Source organism: Nelumbo nucifera, chromosome 7 (genome assembly GCF_055504915.1).
Source record: "Nelumbo nucifera cultivar China Antique chromosome 7, China Antique-T2T, whole genome shotgun sequence".
Taxonomy (NCBI): domain Eukaryota; kingdom Viridiplantae; phylum Streptophyta; class Magnoliopsida; order Proteales; family Nelumbonaceae; genus Nelumbo; species Nelumbo nucifera.
Genome location: NC_142655.1, coordinates 35284465 through 35303261, shown reverse-complemented (window position 1 = coordinate 35303261; position 18797 = coordinate 35284465). Strand labels below are relative to the sequence as shown.

Below are 18797 nucleotides of genomic sequence, written 5' to 3'. Positions count from 1 at the left end.
GATAATTTTTGGTACTTCCTCACGAGTTCGCATTGGATATACCCAAGTGTATCTGGAATAATCGTCAATGAAGGTAATAAAGTACTTGTAGCCACTCTCAGAAGGTAAAGTAACAGGGCCCCACACATCCGAATGCACAATGTGAAAAGGAAACTCAGATTTACTATTTCTTTGAGGAAATTGAGTTCTACAATGCTTGCTTAACTGACACGTTTGACAAGAAAAATTGGAAACAGACACGGACTTAAACAGTTCTGGGAAAACAACTTTCAACGACTCAAAAGACAAGTGACCCAAACGACAATGCCATAAATACGTTTTACTCTTTCTGAACTGACTCATAGACTCTGTAACAAGAAGGCCAGCCGTATTCTCCAGCATATAGAGTCCAACCATACGACCCCTACCAATCGTCCTCCCCGAGGCCAGATCCTGAATCACACAATAGGAAGGGAAAAAAGTCACAGAACAGTTTAAGGAATTTGTAACACTACTGACTGAAAACAAATTCATAGGAAATTTTAGAACATGAAGAACATTAGAAAGAGTAAGGCCAAGGGGAAGAGAGAGAGATCCTTGACCAGCTATGGGAGAGTATAATCTATCAGCTAGTCTCACTTTATCTCTTCCGGAAAGAGGGTGATAAGTTTGGAAGAAAGAGGACATACCAGTCATGTGTTTTGACGCTCCAGAATCAATGATCCATGGAGAGTCAAGGTCGTGAGAAGCAACATGGAAAGCTGTGGCAGGATTACCTGATGTGGATGCAAAAGAGGTGGTGGGAGGAGCATCCATCTGGCGAATTGTTCTACCATAAAGCTCCAAATGGTCATAGAAGGAGTTGACAATATCCTCCCTTGGGTCGGATCCAGAGTAGTTATGTTGGCCATGTGGTGGTTGAGTCACAGTGGAGGTGGAGGGCTGATTCTCCCGAGTAACCATATTGGCCATGTGGTGTTTCTTGGTACCTTGCTGCCCGGGTCTTCTAATACCATCTGAGCCTTGCTTCTTAGGTAAATCCTGAGCCCACTTCGGTTTCCCATGGAGATCCCAACAAGTATCTTTGGTGTGTCGGGGCTTCTGACAATTAGTGCACCACAATTTTTCCTTATCTTCTGCTTTCTTCTGGAGATCCCCTCTCTTGAAAGAAGGTCCACCACTAGTAGAGGGACCCCCCTTTGCCGCCAATACAATTGCATCCCCTCCGGTGCTGTTCATTAAGTTCCTTCTGCTCTCTTCAGACTAGACAAGTGCATAGACCTCATGAATTGAAGGAAGATCCTTAGAACTTAGAATTTGTACTCTGATGGGTTCATAGATAGGATTGAGACCATGTAAAAAGGAAAACACCCTTTGCTGTGAGACAAGTTTCTTATACAATTTTGCATCTTCCTCACACTTCCGCTCAATATTCTGGTAATGGTCCAGCTCCTTCCAAACAGTTGTCAGGTCAAGAGTAATAAATTGATAAACTCCTCTCCCCCTGTTTACAAGTAGATGAAGCTGCTTGCAGTTGATAAATTTTGGCATAGTGTCGAAGTTCAGAATATGTGGACTTTGCCTGATCCCAGATCTCATTTGCAGTTTCAGCCCACATGAAGTTCTTCCTTATTTGCGATTGCATGGAGATCAAAAGCCATGACATAACCATACTGTTCTCCTGATCCCATCTATCATGCTCTGCATTTCCAGAAGGTGGTTCTTTGATTCTTCCATTATGTAGCCTACTTTTCCCCTTGCAGTTATGTATAGCTTGATCCCCCTTGACCACTCTAGGTAGTTTAACCCGTCAAGAGGAACAACAGCCATAGGGAAGGATAGGTCACTATTCCCACTCATTCCATTCAGCATTGTAGAGATTTCGGATGTAGCTGAATCTTTACTACTCATGATTCTCAGTTTAGAAATACACAAAACCAAAGCACAGTCTTACAGAGCTGCAACAGTCCACAACTAGACACTTGCTGATTTTCGGCCTCACAGAGAACCAAGCACAAACACTGCAGCTGCAGTACTAGGGTTTATGACCTACACTGTGTAGGAGTCCACAGAATAATATACGAACTGCACAAACCAGGTCTGAATGACCTACAGTTCACAACTTTGATACAGCTTCTCAGCCCCAAAAAAAACACAGTAGGAACAGCAATACAAGTGGTGATTCACCACACCTAATCGGCTGATATCCACTTTCCAGGGCAGCCGAACAGTCACTCAAGTTCTAGGGTTCATCAACAGCCCCTTAGAGAGCAGACTAGGGCAACATACAATCGGAGGAAGGGGAACAGTCCCTACTCAGATTCTAGGACATTAACAGTCGTGCAAGAAGCCATAAACAGGGAAAAAAAAAAGGTTCAGTACCAGCAATAGGCAGTACAGTCATGAACTCGAACTTCCCTTCAGGTCAGAGCCTTCCTTCGAACATCTGGGATGGATTTCTACAGTCCTCTTAGCCGAAGCAACCCAGTTACCAGAAAAAAATACATGTAGCCGAACCCTTTTTCTATGCTAGGAACTTGAACAGTCAGCATACTTGTAGCAGAGCCCTACTCGGCAGTGGAGACTAACCGCAGCACTAGAAAAGCTTCCTCTTCCTTGTCTTCAAGCATCAGTACTATAGCTCCTTCACAGCAGTAGAGAGAGACCTCAGCTAGTTGTTTTCTAGGCCTGGACGGACCTGCTCTGATACCATGTTGAGCAAGAGACCAAGAAGAAGAAGAAAAGAAGAAGGAGAAAAGAAGGAAAGAAGAAGGAGAAGAGGAAGAAGAATAAGAGGCAACTGAGTTAAGGCCTCAACAAAACTTAGCTTCAGTCGAGTGAAGCTTTCTATTTATACTATTCTGGCCGTACATAACAATGTCTACAGAATTACGAAAATACCCCTGCGGGTACTAAGCCTGTGTACAGTACATATAATACACCTGTTAACAATCCCCTATCCTTTTGTTTTTCCGATTTAGAATTGGTTTCTCTCTTTATTTGGGTGCAGGTGGAATGCCCCACCAAACGTACAAAGTTTGTTTCATCCTACCTTTGTTAGTTGGCAGAAAAGAAGGGGCAGAATTGTATGGAGGAGTACGAGAGCTGAAATGTGCTGGACAATATGGGAAGAAAGAAATCAAAGACTTTTTGCTGATCAAGAAAGAGGTAGGGATGCTCTGATTGAAATGATTACAACCATGGTGATCCATTGGGTGAATGGTGACTTCGAAAAATTTTGAAGGAGTATCTACTGCTGATCTGATGAGTAAGTGGAGTGAAGTGGTTGTCTCTGCTCCCTTAGAAGCTGTTATAAGACCGTCCTGGACCCCTCCAACTAATGGTTTTACCAAACTGAACTTTGATGGTAGTAGTGAAGGTAATCTTGGACCCTCAAGAATTGGAGGTGCCTTCAGAGATGAGGATGGCATAATTAGACCTTTTATCTCAGGCCCTATTGGAGAGGATGATTCGTGAGAGCAAAAATCCATGCTACGATGGAAGGAATTAAGAAAGCTAAGGAATTAAATATTTCTAAGCTGATAATTGAAGGAGACTCAAAGCTTCTCATTGGTTGGCTTTAAAGGGATGAGGAGATGGGATGGTGGGATGGTGGGACTACTTTAATGAAAAAAGGAAGTTCAGGTTTCTGACTCAAGGAGTGGAAATTCAGCTACATTGGATTAAGAGAGATTCTAATTGCTTGGCCGAAGCTTTGACAAAGCATGAGGTGGGAAGAAGTAATCTTTTTGGGTTATGTTGCAATTTTTTCTTCCTTATTGGTGGAGCTAAGAGAGTTTATCTCCCCTCTCATCTTTGTAATACCTCTTTATGTTAATGAAATCCATTCTGTTATTGATAAAAAATAAGAATGGACTTAGAGTCTTGGAAGCAGATAGGAAAATGCCACTAAGGGGAAGTTAATGGGACTTAGTTGGGAATAGAATGAGATTGGATCCCCCTCACAGAGGGTGGTTTCCCTTATTATAGAAGTGAAGAAAAGGGTTACGTTGCAAGAAGAAAGAATTTGGAATATTTGCCAGCTCAAGCAGTGTTTGGGAACAGATTCTATCTATTCCTCCCCTTAGTACACATGTCCCTCAAAACCACAAGGTCATTGGAGTACGATCTTAAGCTTTCTCCAAAGGTGGCATACGTGTCACTATGGTATTTAGGTACAACTGGTCATGGCTTCCCTAAAGCACTCTGATCACGCATCGGGCACCCTTAAAGCCATCTTCGCACTCTATACCCCTGATCTAGTGAGGCATGATGGGAAGTAGACTTCTCGATACTCCTATGAAACAAAATCATGGACTACAGGAGTATGTTGGTGAAGATTATACAAACAAGGAAAAATATCAGAGATTGGTGGGAAAATTGATCTACTTGTCTCCTACCCAACCAGATATAGTTTATGCAGTTCACATGGTGAGTTAGTTTATACATGCTCCCAAGATACCTCACATGAGAGTGGTTGAGAAAATCCTCATATATCTAAAGAGTTGTCCAAGAAAAGGAATCTTGTTCAAAAAACATGACAAACTTGAGATAGAGGACCATACTGATGCAGACTAGGAAAGGTCCATTGGAGACAGAATGCATACATATATTTGTTGGTGGGAACTTGGTCACCTGGAGAAGAAGCAGAATGTAGTTGCTAGATCTAGTGCAGAGGCTAACTATAGAGCTTATAGCACATGGTGTTGCTAAACTGTTGTGGCTCAGAGCTCTCCTTGGTGAGTTAGGAATGAAGGAAAATTGTCCCCTCAAGTTGTATTGCAACAAGGCTGCAATTAATATTGCAAAGAATCCCGTACAGCATGACAAAATCAAGCATATTGAGGTTGACAAACATTGTAAGGGAGAAGATCATCTTTGGTGAACTTTGTATTCCCTACACACCTTCAAAGAAGCAACTTACAAATGCTCTAACCATGATTAACAATATCAACAATATTTTGTGAAATATCCCTGATATATCTCATCTTGCTAAGTGGCAATACAAAATTCTCTGGGAATATTTTTTCTCCAAATATCCCCAACATTTTGCAAATGTTTTGGCGATATTTTAGATTTCAATAATAGAATATATATTTAACGTTTAAAATGTAAGAACATTACTAAAAACTTTTTGATATTTCATTAAAATCATCATAATTTTTTAAAAGTATATTTCTAAAAGAACTAGGGGAGAATTGGTGAGTGGATTTGGCTTATTATTTTCATATGACTGACTTACTAAGTCACAATAGTTCAAAAGAAAAAGAAAAATGCATATAACAACAAAAGAGTATTCTCAATCTAATCAAAGCATATAGTAACAAAAAAAGACAAAAGTCAAAATGGAAAGTAATACATATTTGATTAAGAGAAGATAACTAAAAGGCTAAAAGAGAGATAGAGAAAGATATCTATTTAAGGTGGTGTTCAATAAATTTGAAGCCCAAAGTCTGAAAAGCAAAAAAAAAAAAAAAAAAAAAAAAAACTCTGAAAAAGCTTTGAAAGTAATACATGTTTAGTAACCTGAATATTGTGACGTCTAAGCAGTTTGCATTTTACAAATTTACCCCTCAAAGTCATTATTTAAATAAAAGTAAATGACAATGATTAGAGTAGTAACATATTATTAAAAAATTACAAAAATAATACAAAATATAAAATATGATAAAATCAAAAAATAATATCAATAATAAAAAGTAATATAAAAATGATAAAATAGTAAAAAATATTATCAACATAACCAAATGTAGAAAAATAAAAAATAATGGTAATAAAAATTAAATATATAAAATAGATCATTTAACAATAAAAAATAATATAAAAATTGTAGGAATTATTTAAAGAGAAGGATAACTAATAAAATAATGTAAAAAGAGATAAAATAGTAAAAAAATAATAAAATAGTAAAATTTGTCATAAAATTAATAAATAGTAAAAATCATATAAAATAAAAAATGCAAAAGAGATAAATTAGTGAAAAAAGTTATTATAATTATAATAAAAAAGTAAAAATAAAAAAAATGCATTATATAATAAAAAATTAAAAAAAATAAATCATATCATATTATTAAAAAATAATATAAAATGAAAATAAAATATACTAAATATAATTATAAATATTAAAAACTATAAAAAGGTAAAACAATAAAAATAAATAAAAATATAATAAAAATGTAAAAAATATAAGAGGTTTATAAAATAGAGAAATAAACCACCTCTAGTTTTTTCAAGCTTGAACACTGACAACGTTCGCTAATCGCCATTACATTCGGTAATGGAAGAACAATGGTAAAATGCCAAAAAGGCTTTTATGGTTGGGTTGAGAGTACACAGGGGTAATTTTGAATTTCTTGAACTTTGAAAGGGACAATACAATAAAAAGTATTTCGTGTGCTACCTTTGAACACGCTCAGAGGTGGCTCACTATCTGAAGAATTCAGAGTTACATTCAGTGTTTGGTGGTAGCATTCGAAGGTACAACCAAATGACCACTGAGTTATGAAAAAGCAAGTTTTTCAACATTCGGTGGTTGGTTCGGCACTACCGAATACCACCCAAGTCTCTTAATTTTCTCCTATTTGAGCCTTGAGCGTGCAATTATATTTCTTCTAAAGATTCCTTGAAGGTTTATTAACTAATTCCATGTTTCTAGAAAACTTAACTAATTTTTTGGATTTTCCAAATATCTTAGCGAAATTACCGAATTATCTCCAAGATATCTTCATCTCTACATGATGAAATGTCCATTAGTATTGAAATCAAAATTACAAACCATGGCTCTATCCAAAAGCCCCCCTTCAGTAAGGTTCTTTGCTATGGTTTTTTGAGCCTTGAGTGTGCAATTATATTTCTTCTAATGATTCCTCGAAGGTTTATTAACTAATTCCATGTTTCTGGAAAACTTTACTAATTTTTTAGATTTTCCAAATATCTTAATGAAATTACCGAATTATCTCCAAGATATCTCCATCTCTACATGATGAAATGTCCATTAGTATTGAAATCAAAATTACGAACCATGGCTCTATCCAAAAGCCCCTCTTCAGTAAGGTTCTATGGTCTTCTAGGCAAGCTAGGCATGATGGACATCCATGCTCAACTTAAGGAGTGTTGTAATGAATGATTAAGTGTGTGGGCCAATTCTTATGTTTATGTTATTTATATTATTGTTAAGTTGGGCATAAAGTTATCGGGCCCAGATTGGTTGCTTTTTTATTTAAGTGTCCCTTCACTAATCAAGAGTATACTTGTCCATTCATGTATTATTCTTTAGGGCTGGCTGAGAACACTTTTGCCACTCACTCATTCTCTCTTCTCTACTGTTTTCTCTTCTCTTCCAGCCCTTCTACTCTTGCAGGTCAGGAAACAATATAGACTCTTTGAGTAGAAGAAAATGTCAGTTTAACTCTTATGAAGTGGAACAAAATTTAAGTAATGCAAATAAAGTAAAATAAGAATCAGCGTTTTAAAAGCACAAGGTACAAAAAAGGTGCAAGGGCCAATTTGCACCCGAAGGAAGAGGTGCAAGGTGAGGCATGCGCCTTTTTGAAGCAAGGCGTAAAAATACCAAAAATTTGCTTAAAAATAAAAAAACAATGTCAAAAAATTCAAAAAATACATAAACATAACATATAAAGCATATTCAAATGAAAATTTAAAATTAAATCAAACATATAAAACATTTTCTAGCATGTAAAGCCCACAATCTCCTTTATTTCTCAATTGCATTACTTCAAGTAACTAATGTGATGTAAAACAATATTACATTCCTGATTCTGCGAGTCACCTTTGTGCCATGCCCCTCGAGGCAAATCCCAAACAAGTCCATGTTTGGGTCTTAAATTCTTAATTCTCACACAAAAAGTAATGATTGCTAATTTTAATTGCCTTTTAAGAAGATATTTTATTAAGATGAATGAATGAACAACATTAGCAAATAAGGGGTTCTCGGAGCTTCAGTGAGTGAGCGATTTGCTGATGTTGTTCATTCATTCATCTTAATAAAATATTTTCTTAAAAGGCAATTAAAATTATAAAATCGTTATTTTTTGTGTGAGAATTAAGAATTTAAGACTCAAACATGGACTTGTTTGGGCTTGCCTTGAGAGGCATGGTCGGGGGTCCAGGTCTGCCCTCAGCCCAACCGTTAGGATCAAAAAAAGCAAAAAAAAAAACACATACAATTTTCAAAAGGCGCATGCTTGGGCCAAGGCGCTAGGCGCATCAGGCACACACCTAGGCGGACCAAGCATGCGCCTTTTGAAACTGCTGTGTCTAGGACCTGGGCGAGGCGCCTACCCTAAAATGTGCCTTGCCTGTGCGCCTAGGCATGCCTTTTAAATCACTGATAAGAATATAAAGACCCACGTACCCCTCACCTCACCCACTAATAGCCTATCAGTGTTCATCCACAAGCTGGAGCACAAATATCAAATAGCCCCAGCTTATTATAGATTCTAGTTTATTATCAGTTATTACTTATTGAAGATATGATTCTCTCTAACCAGACTCAAAACTTTTGGTAAACAAGTTTGCCCACTGACTTTCAAACTTCACAAAGTTGGTAGAATAACTCCACCAAACACCTTTTCTCTCACAAATAGTAACTTCAATATATTTCGCCTATGTGGTGGGCCTACATACTCCAATGAATATATCCAGGGTTTTCAGCCTATGCCAGCTGTATAAAATTCAAGGATAAGCCTCTTCGAATCGAGGGGACTAATGGAGACGCTGCAGTGTTCAAGTATGAAGAGGCATGTGACAAGTCTGAACTATGAAGAGATGAAGAAAGGGAAGCAGCAATGCTTCTGATTTAACTATCTAATTGTTTTTTCTGTTAACTTTGATGATTTCTAGTTGTTTCTCAGTTAATTATAACATTTTTGTTGATTTGTTGTTATTAGAAGGACTCTGAATTTGTTATCAAGGTTTACTAGCAATAAAATAGGTTATTTTAGTGATTTTTTGACAGGGGTACACTTGTACTTTTATTTTAAGCTATTAAGATACTATTGTACTTTCATTTTAAGTTGTTGTTGTCCTACTTTATAAGGCATCCACCCAGCATATAATAAGATTAGATCTGAATATATTTTACCCAGAAATCCAGCAGCAGCTTGCTTGCTTGCTTTATTTCCATCTTTTCCAGTTCAATTTTATACTTGGTTTTGATGATTTCTGCTGTAAAAATAAATAGAACATATTTGTTCTGTGCATCATTAGAAGTGATGATGTATTGAGAGATAAGTGACCACATGCAGTATAGTCTTTGCTTGTAAAGTTTGAGATAAAACAAATAGGGGCAACAAACCAGCATGACCCATTATTCTTTCTCCTGTCAATCTGCTCTCTCTTTTTTCTCCCTTCTAGCTAATTTCTTCTACTTATTATTGTTTCTATTGATTTCTATACACATATGTAGCTTGTTGATATTGGCATATTGCCATAAAAAGCTTTGTGCGGCTGTAATCAGCTTTATTTTCATAGTTTAGATAGGCCTGGGTTAAGCTTTGAAAGCTATCTAGATAAGATGGATGGGGCTGCACCCAACTGCATGTAGGTTCAGGCCTTTATTTGCTCACCCAAAAGGTAACCCCAAGTCTAACCCAAAAATGAGCCCCCAGCATTCCCAGTTTTAGAAAGCAGGGAGAGCCCTACATCAAAAAGATATTTCATGTTTTTTTCTCTTTTAAAGATTTTTCTTCGTTCAGTTGCTTGTTGTGCAAGTTAAGAACCCTAGTCACACCCTATAAGAGGCACAACCTATCTTGTTTTCATTCAAATAAATGAACTTAAACTTTTATCCACAACTTTGTTTTTCCATGAGAAAGGACTTGTCTTAGGGTAGTGAGGCACAATATTTACTTTCTTGGTGAGACTCACCCAAAGGAATTGGAATTAAGATAGCAAGACATTTTCCATATCCCCAGATCTTATCTGTCCTTTACATCTCTCCTTTTTTCTTATCATAGTTCCATGTCAAAAACACATTAAACATCTTCAGGTGTGCACAGTGTAGTACACCGTTCTTTATGGGGTTATCTTGCATCAGCTGGTAAATGATGGCTTGGATTAGAGCAGTAACAATGTTTCCAAAACCAGACCGGACCAGACGGTTGGACCCAAGAACCGGGAACTGGTCACCTGACCGGTTCCATTTCAGCCCAGAACTGCTTTTTGGCCAAAAACAGTTGATTTTGTCAGCGAACCACTGACCCAGGCGGTCGAACCATCGACCCGTTGACCCAGACAACAGTTTTTGGCCAATTTTTACTTTTTTTTATTTTTTTATTATTTTTATTTTTTGTTAGAATGGGTCATCCGTTCGGTTCGAACAGTCGGACCATTCGACCCAGGAACCGGACCCCAGAATGGGTCCCTGTCCCGTTCGGTTTTAAAGACCTTGAGCAGTAAGACTTTATCCATACTCCCCCATCTTCTCATATCATCCATCTCTTCTTTTTCTCCTTTCTTATTCTATGAAATATTTTCAAGTTTGTACAAGATTTGTAGGGTCATTCTATTTTTGGGTTATCCTGCATCATTTAGTAAATATTTATACCTCAGTCACAAAACCTGGTATACATGATAATCCTGTCTTACCATGAACAAATATTTTAGTAGGCTGCATTTGAAAAGTGTGTAAATGCTGAACCGAAGTGAATTTGCATTCCAATTCAATTATACAAGCATTTGGTAAGAATACATAAAATACTTTTTTGTACTGAAAAGGAAAGTAAATTTGTTTTGCTTCCAAAAAATGGAAGCAAACTTTCACACTCAAAGTTAGTCAGTCAAAAAGGTAGATTCTAGTCATGAAATTCATGTTTTAACCCATCACAGCCAAACACAATACAAAATTTATCAATGCAAAACCAAACCAAGATTGCATTTTCATGGACCGAACATATTTGCATTTGCACTCTTACCAAATGCAGCCTAAGAGGAGGGTAAAAGAAGCTCATCCATCTGATGGCCATAGCATTATAGTGAAGATGGACCCGTGGGGTTTTTCTTTAAATTTATTTCCATGCCCCAGTTTTATTTTCAGAAAAATAACACCAGAAACAACACATGAGATTAATGATTTTCAATTCAATCATCTGAGGAAGAAGTAATACCTTCAGGAATGTCACATGCAACTATGGCAATTTCAGCAAGCAGCCATAGGATGAAGTTTGGAACCTTTGGGTATTCAGCTCTACAGTGCTCCGCTAAATGTTTTCCTGCATGAAGTACAGATTCAACATACATGCAGATTAGAGACAATAAGACTGCTAACACTGATTCATTAATAATGGGGCATTGCATAAAATATCAACAGAAAGATATTTGACACCTGTGACAACTCCTAGGTTAGCTGCAAGGGATTGAATGATGAGTGCAGCACATGATGCCACTAGGATGATCCAGAGTAACTGTCCAACAAAATAAAGGATTATTCTAGGGAAAATTACAGGTGAAGAGATTTCCTAATATTCACAATACATGATTGTAAAAACTAAGAACCCAGTATGTTAAGTTTAGTGACACCCTTTTTGTGATGAATAACTATTAGTCATTTTGTTACCATAAAAGAATGAGTCAAAGCATATACCAAGCGTAAAAGAAAGCACCTTAACAGCTTTAGAATCAAGTTTGGAATGGTGTGAACCCAATACGAGAATGTAGGGGTGTCAATAGACCAGTTGTGGGTTGGACCCCATCCAAATCAAAATCAATTTGAATGGATTGGACAGACCAATAAGGCATTGAATTTGACCAGTTCAGAATTAATAGTCCAAAGTATATATTGGATTGGATTGCACCTGATCCATCCGTAATGGATTTATATTGGATTGGGTTAGATTGAATCAGTATCTGGTCCATTGATAGAATATACGAATACAGGTGTCATAGACCAGATTTGGGTTAGAATCAATCTAAATTAAAACCATTTTGAACAGATTGGTCGGTCCAGAATAGAATTGGACTGGACTGATCCAAAATGGTCCAGAGTATTCAACGGATTGGATTAGACCTAATCTGTAATGGACTCATATTGGACCAAATCTGGTCCAATTTGACACCCCTACACAATGAAACACACAACCGAACACAAAGAGGAATAAAAATTAAAAGGGAGATTGATGAAGGAAACGGAGAGAAAGGGAAGACTGCAAGTAAAGGCATAAGATAGAATTCGGTTAATGAAATAAACTGAAACCAACACTCCTTTAGCCCAAAAACAATGAGGCGCATGCATACTATATAATAGTCTTCAAGTTACTTCCATTAAATGTCTATTCCTCCTTTCTGCAACCTCATTTTGTTGTGGGGTATAGTTGTGAGAGCTCTGAAGAGTAACCTCCTTCTTAACCATGAGCATATTCAGACTTTTTTCAAATAAATACCATTGTTAATAAGTAGCTGATTTCCTATTTCTTGTTGTTCCTTTTCTTTTTATTTTTCTTCTATTCTTTATGTGAGTTTGTAAGGAAAGGGGTACTAATATTCTTTAAATGTTATAACTTAAGTGAAGGTAGTTTAGTCATATCGCTTATTTTTTACTAATCAGGGTTATTATTGTACATTACCCAACTTAATGACAAATTAATTAATATAAATATATGCTGACCGATTGGGCTAATATTTTTTCGACCTAATCAGAAGCCAGGATTTCTCCTATTCTTGGATTCACACTAGGTTTCCTCTTCTCTTTTGCTTTCCATTGATCAGATCTGCTACCAGGTATGTTTTGTACATGGTATCAAAGCCACTGTTCTTCTTTTCTAGTCTTCTTTCTGCTCTCTTCCACCTATTTTTTTGTTTTTCCTTCACATGGGAACTGAAAGGCACCTTTTCAGCTTTTCTACTGATCAGTGAAAAGTTAAGTGAATGAGCCCTCTAACTGGAAAAACAGAGACGGAGTGATCAAATGTGTTTGTACAGTCCAGAAAAGTTAAAGGAGTGATGAAATTTTGAGTGAGGTGATTGGTGAGTGCTGTACCATCATGTGCATTGAAGATAGCAAGCAATCAGGTGACTCAAGATAGTGATTTAGTGAAAACAGCTGCTGTTCAAGTGAGTATTGATGTTCTATTGAGTTGAAATAGGGTTGTGATCTAGGACAGGTAGGGGTCCTACCAACTTAGGATCTGATTGTGGGCTTTGTGGGGATGAATGAGGGTGGTGAATGATTAGGGATGAAGAATATGGGTGGTAAAGCAAGTAGAATGCTTGCTGTCATCAAAGAATGAGGAAGAAATTAGAAGAAAGGGAATAACTTTCTGTTCAGGTAAACAGAAAAGAGATAGATCACTTTTTTTGTTTTGAAATAGATCACTTAAAAGAAGAAATAATAGAGAGAGGGGGGAAAGAGAAAAAACTTCTGATAGCAACCAGAATTCACAAAACCAATCTTTATTTCATCAAATCCCTCTTCTTGAACTCCAATTCCAATGACTCTATGTATAGACTCAACTTACCAATTCGAATGTCCCTTTTCAGATTCCAGTTACATAACTAACCCATTAGGACACTTAAATAAGGAGTCCAACTCCTAAACAACTTTAACACCACCTTCCTAATCCAACTAAAACTAACTTAATTTAAAGACACCAGAAATTACTAAAAATTGCCATTACGAGAATTACTATATCTGGAAGTTTCAAAATAACAAAAACCAAGTAGAACCCACTTTTAGTTTTCACCAATTCTTCTCCCATAAATTTCCTTCAAGACGAGAATGAGGCCAAGAGTCTTTTTCAGACCATTTCTTCCTTCTCTTCAAATCTGTTAGCTTCTTTTTGGGCTTCCGAAGAGTCTCAAACTAATCTAACCATGTGCATGCTGCTGCATCAGGTTGTTTTTCTTGTTACAAGGGTGAAAGATACTGCTGTAAGTGGAAATCGGATTGGTGAGCTATCCTAAATAAAATAAAGTAATTAAATGGAGTTAAAGGGGGCTGCCGTAGTGTCAAAAAACATGCTACCTGTCCAAATGAAACCAATTAACCTCACGGGTAGAGAAAATTATGCCATTTGGATAAAATCAGTAAGCCTTTTTGACTGGGAAAGGAAAACTGAAGTATTTGGCTGAAAATAAACCTGAATCAAGTACTTCGAAGTATGCTGAATGGGTGCAGGAAAATTCACAAAATAAAACATGGTTGTGGAATTCTATGGACTCTAAAACCAGCAATGGATTAATTTTCCTAGATACAACTAAATTAATATGAGAGCAAGTAAGGAAGATGTGTTCAGGCAGTAATAACATCACTTGGATATATCACTTATCATTCTGAAATGGTTCAATCGTGTGAGGACCAAGGAGCTTAATCCATATTATCCACCCATTGGTTTTGATGTCTTAGTGATGTAGAAGCAAAGAAATGACTTCTATATGGCTAAATCTCTATCTGGGGTTAAGCCAGAATATGAGACAGTGAGGTCATAGATCTTAGGACAGCCCCACATTACCAATTATTGAGGATGTGTTCTCCAGACCACATAGAGCTAGCTTGGATGAGCAAACCATGGTCTCCAACAAATCTGCCCAAGTTGTTTCTGGTTGTAATAACTATGGAAGTGAGAGGTAACTAGAATGGCCGTGGAGGCTGTGGTCCAGGAGGTAGAGGAGGAAGTGAAGCTAATCGTGATTGTAGGGCAGACATCTCGGTATGCTAGTCAGACAACTACACATGGTGATAGGTCATCTTCGTAAGCTAGTACTATAGTAGGGCAGACATCCATACTGATTGTACCAACAAATGGTGAGACCATCACACTTACTAGGGAGTACATGATGTTGACCTGTTGTCAATTCCATGTGTTTTGATGATAACAAATTCACCACCATGTTTGTGCTAATGGCATGAATTAAGTCTTGCAGCCTCTAGTGTTTTTAGTTGTGTGTGTTGAACGGACTGTTAACATCAATATATTGGCCGAACCAGCTAAGGTTTATTGTCCAAATTTCAAAAATTTTTTAGTCCACACCTGAGAATCAGATTCTCAGAATTTGGAGAATCGAATTCTCCTAGGATTGATCTAGCATTGGATCGAAACAGATTTGATTTCAAAATAAATTGAGAGTACCTCATATGGAGACCATAGAGCACAGCTCCCAAAGTGGTAGCTCATACCCAAAATTCAAGCTCAAATCGCCCTCCCAACTGAAGATAGTGCAGTTGATGCAAAGAGGTCAATCTTGCAACTAGTTTCAGTTGATTCCCCTTTCCAACTAGCTTGGATATTTGCAACTATAAACCACTTCAATTTTCTGATGTTTTGCAGAATAAAACACAGCAAAAACAAAGAGAAAGCAAACTTCCCAAGGCTAGGTCGAACTAAGTTTTTGGGTAGCTAGAGAGTAGAGGAGAAATGTGCAAGAATAAGTAGTAGTGGTTGATCTCTACATCTTGTATATTATATATAGACCCCAATTATAATGTAATTAGGACTATCCAAATCTGATTTGGTTAGGCCTCTAATTACATTAGATAATATGGAGATCCATACTCATATTCGATCCATTGCACACGTCATGTGACTAGGCTAACTAGTTAATGAGCTAAGACCCATTACTTAATGGTTCAATAACACAACTATTGCAAGCCTTATTGGGCTTGAATAATATATGGCATGGGACCCACAAAGATCTTATATCAGTCCATATGGGTTCAGCCAATGCAAGAAATCACATGGGCCGAATCCACTTATCAAACTCAATGAACCCCTAAGTCAATCAAATTGGGTTCAATATGGGCCCAACACATAAGTTTAAGTGATCCTTGGTTTCAGCCACCCTATGAAGCCTAAGGATAATGGATTAACAAAAGACAAAGCCCATTAGATTTCAGCCTTATAATGGTCTTTTGCTCTTGTTAGCGGTGTTAGTGAAGGGGCATTTTAGTCTTTGTACTTGTTGAGAATGTTGATGTGTATTGTTATGTTAGTTCGAGTGTCTCTTACTTAAAGAAGGGCACTTAGGTCTTTTCCAATAAGTTAATAATATAATAACAGGTCTGGCCGAATCTAGGGATAACTTTTTTCTCTAATTCGAACCAGCCTTTCTCTCTTTTCTCTCTTTTCTCTCTTCTTCTTTCCTCTCCTACTTCTTGCTGTTTACTTTACTTTACAGTCAACGAACAAGACAGAATTCTAGGGCAGGTCAAACTTCAACATGGTATCAGAGCAAGGCTCAACAAATCAGACTTGCTAGAATTCTGTCTTCTGCGCATTCGAATTAGGGTTTCTCTTGGGTTTCTCAGCTGTGAGTTGGAGACTGGAAAAAGGGCTGAAAAGGAGTGATCGCCCTCTTCCCTAGGAGGTTCCTATGCCTCCGATTGTGTCGTTGGTGATTGATTGTTGTGGTTTCTAAGCCCTAGTTAGGGCTAGTACGTGTGGTGCAGTGGTGTCTCAGCCCTTCGTGTGGTTGGCCTTCAGGCGATGAGGTAAAGTTTTTTTTCTTATGCATATTTTCTGTTATGGAATACATGAGAGGTGTAGTACAGTTCGCATGATGGGTTTTCAGATTGCAGTATGCTAGGGTTTATTTTGGTTTGTGTGTGATTCGAAGGGCAATAGTGTCTACTTAATGGTGAAACTTTCTGTAGTTGTGGATTAATGTTGGTGGTGTTACAAGTGTGGTTTTCAGCATTTGATATCGCTGAAATCAGTGTGTAGTCTTCGGCGAGTAGGGGTTGTGGTGTTGCAGTTTTCAGCATTTAATACTGCTGAAATCAGTGTGCAGATTTCGGTGAGTAGGGTTTGTGGTGTTGCAGTTCTCAGCATTTATTATTGTTGAGATCAGTGTGCATATTTCGGTGAAGTGTCTGTGTGTAGTGTGTAGTGTGTGGTGCTCATAATTCAGTGATAAGGGAGTTCGGCAATGGCAGATAACAGTGATAGTAAACCTAGTGTCATGATATCTACTGACTACCTGAATGTCCAATTGACCTCCATTAAACTGAATGGAGAGAATTATGTCCCTTGGGCCAAGTCTGTAGAGGTTTTTCTAAAGGCGAAGAAGAAAGTGAAGCATATAAGAGAGGAGAAACCCCCCGCTAACTCTTAGGAGTATGAAGATTGGGAACAGGAAGATGCACAAATCATTACATGGTTGTGGAACAGTATGGAACCCAAAATCAGTGTGAACTTCATGTTTCTTGACACAGCCAAAGAGGTGTGGGATCATGCTAAGAAACTGTATTCAGGTCAGGATAATACCACTAGGGTATATCAACTGTATCAGGAATACTTCAATCTGCAATAGGGAAATCAGAGCCTTGAGGAGTACTATGCCAGTGTGAGGAATATCCGTAATGAGTTAAATGTCTATCATCCTCTCACTTCTGATGTCAAAGTTCAACAGCAACAGCGAGAGCAGCTTGATGTGACACGGTTTCTGGTGGGGCTGAAGTCCGAGTATGAACCAGTACGAGCCCAGATACTAGGGGGATCTGCTCTTCCATCTTTAGAGGAGGTGTTTGCTCGTCTTCGGAGGGCTTCCATTGGACCTATGGATTCTAATGTCTCCGATAAATCAGCATTTGCAGTGTCGAGAGGCCGAGGTGGCAGAAGTGGGGCTCGAGGAGCCCAGCCTAGCAGGAGTGGTAGTGGTGGATCTACACATATCCGTGGTGGTGGTCGTACTGGAGGCAGAGATTCAGGGGGAGCTCGTGGTAGAGGACGTGGTTCGGGTCCACGAAAGTGTACTCATTGTGGTTTGGATGGACATACCATTAACTACTGCTATGACTTACATGCCATGACTAGTGACACCAGTTTCAGCTCTAGACAGGAGAACCGGTCAATTGACCCGATGCCTTCTACTCCCTCAGATGGTCCAGGCAAGGAGATGGTGAGTGTTCCTCGGGATGAGTATGAGAGGTTTGTTCAATCCAAGTCGCAGCAGAACACAGCTTCCTTTGCACACTCAGGTATGGCTTGTTTGGCATCCACACCCAATCCCTGGATTATTGACTCTGGAGCCTCCGATCACATGACGGGAACGCCAGGTGTGTTTTCATCTCTCACTCATTGCTCAACATCACAATCTGTTACCCTTGCTAATGGCTCCACATCATCTATCTGTGGTGTTGGTAATGTTGACCTAGACCCTGTATCCCTATCCTCTGTTTTATATGTACCTAAGCTTCCATTTAATCTTATGTCTGTTAGTAAGTTGACCAAGTCCCTTAAGTGCTCCTTCACATTTTACCCTTCCATGTGTGTTTTTCAGGATCTCAAGACGGGGATGAAGATTGGTGGAGGGCATGAAGCCGGTGGACTGTATTATCTTGATGGTGGTGGACGAACGTCAACGGCCCTTCAGTCATCCATTTCTCCTCTCCAGTGGCATTGTAGATTTGGTCATCCTTCGTTGAAAGTGTTGCAGTCCTTAGTCCCTTCATTGAGTCAACTTTCTATTTTAGATTGTGAGTCATGTCAATTTGGGAAACACCATCGTGTTCCCTTTCGTTCTAGGGTTGATAACCGTGTGTCGAGTCTTTTTTCTTTAATTCATTCAGATGTTTGGGATCCTTATAAAGTGATGTCATATAATGGATACCGATATTTTGTTATTTTTGTTGATGACTGTTCAAGAATGGTGTGGCTCTATTTAATGAAAGAAAGAAGTGAATTATTTGTCATCTTCCAGAAATTTTATGCTGAGATCCGCAATCAATTTGGCGTTCACATCAAAATTTTCCGTTCTGATAATGGTCGTGAATACTTGTCTTCATCTTTTCAAGAATACTTGGACCAACATGGCATTATACACCAAACTTCATGTACCTACACTCCGCAACAAAATGGGGTTGCTGA

At 38.1% G+C, this 18797-nt stretch overlaps 1 protein-coding gene across 2 annotated transcripts in view; it reads right to left on the bottom strand.

Annotated features, from left to right (window-relative positions):
* The window catches only part of LOC104598332 (metal transporter Nramp1-like), a 79686-nt gene that overhangs the window by 44706 nt on the left and 16183 nt on the right, over window positions 1-18797 (bottom strand). For both annotated transcript variants that reach the window (XM_010260352.3, XM_010260353.3), the window contains exons 5-6: window positions 11324-11402; window positions 11106-11210 (exon numbers count right to left, since the gene is read on the bottom strand). In XM_010260352.3, the coding sequence (XP_010258654.1) occupies window positions 11106-11210; window positions 11324-11402 (184 nt within the window). The remainder of the gene's footprint in view (window positions 1-11105; window positions 11211-11323; window positions 11403-18797) is intronic.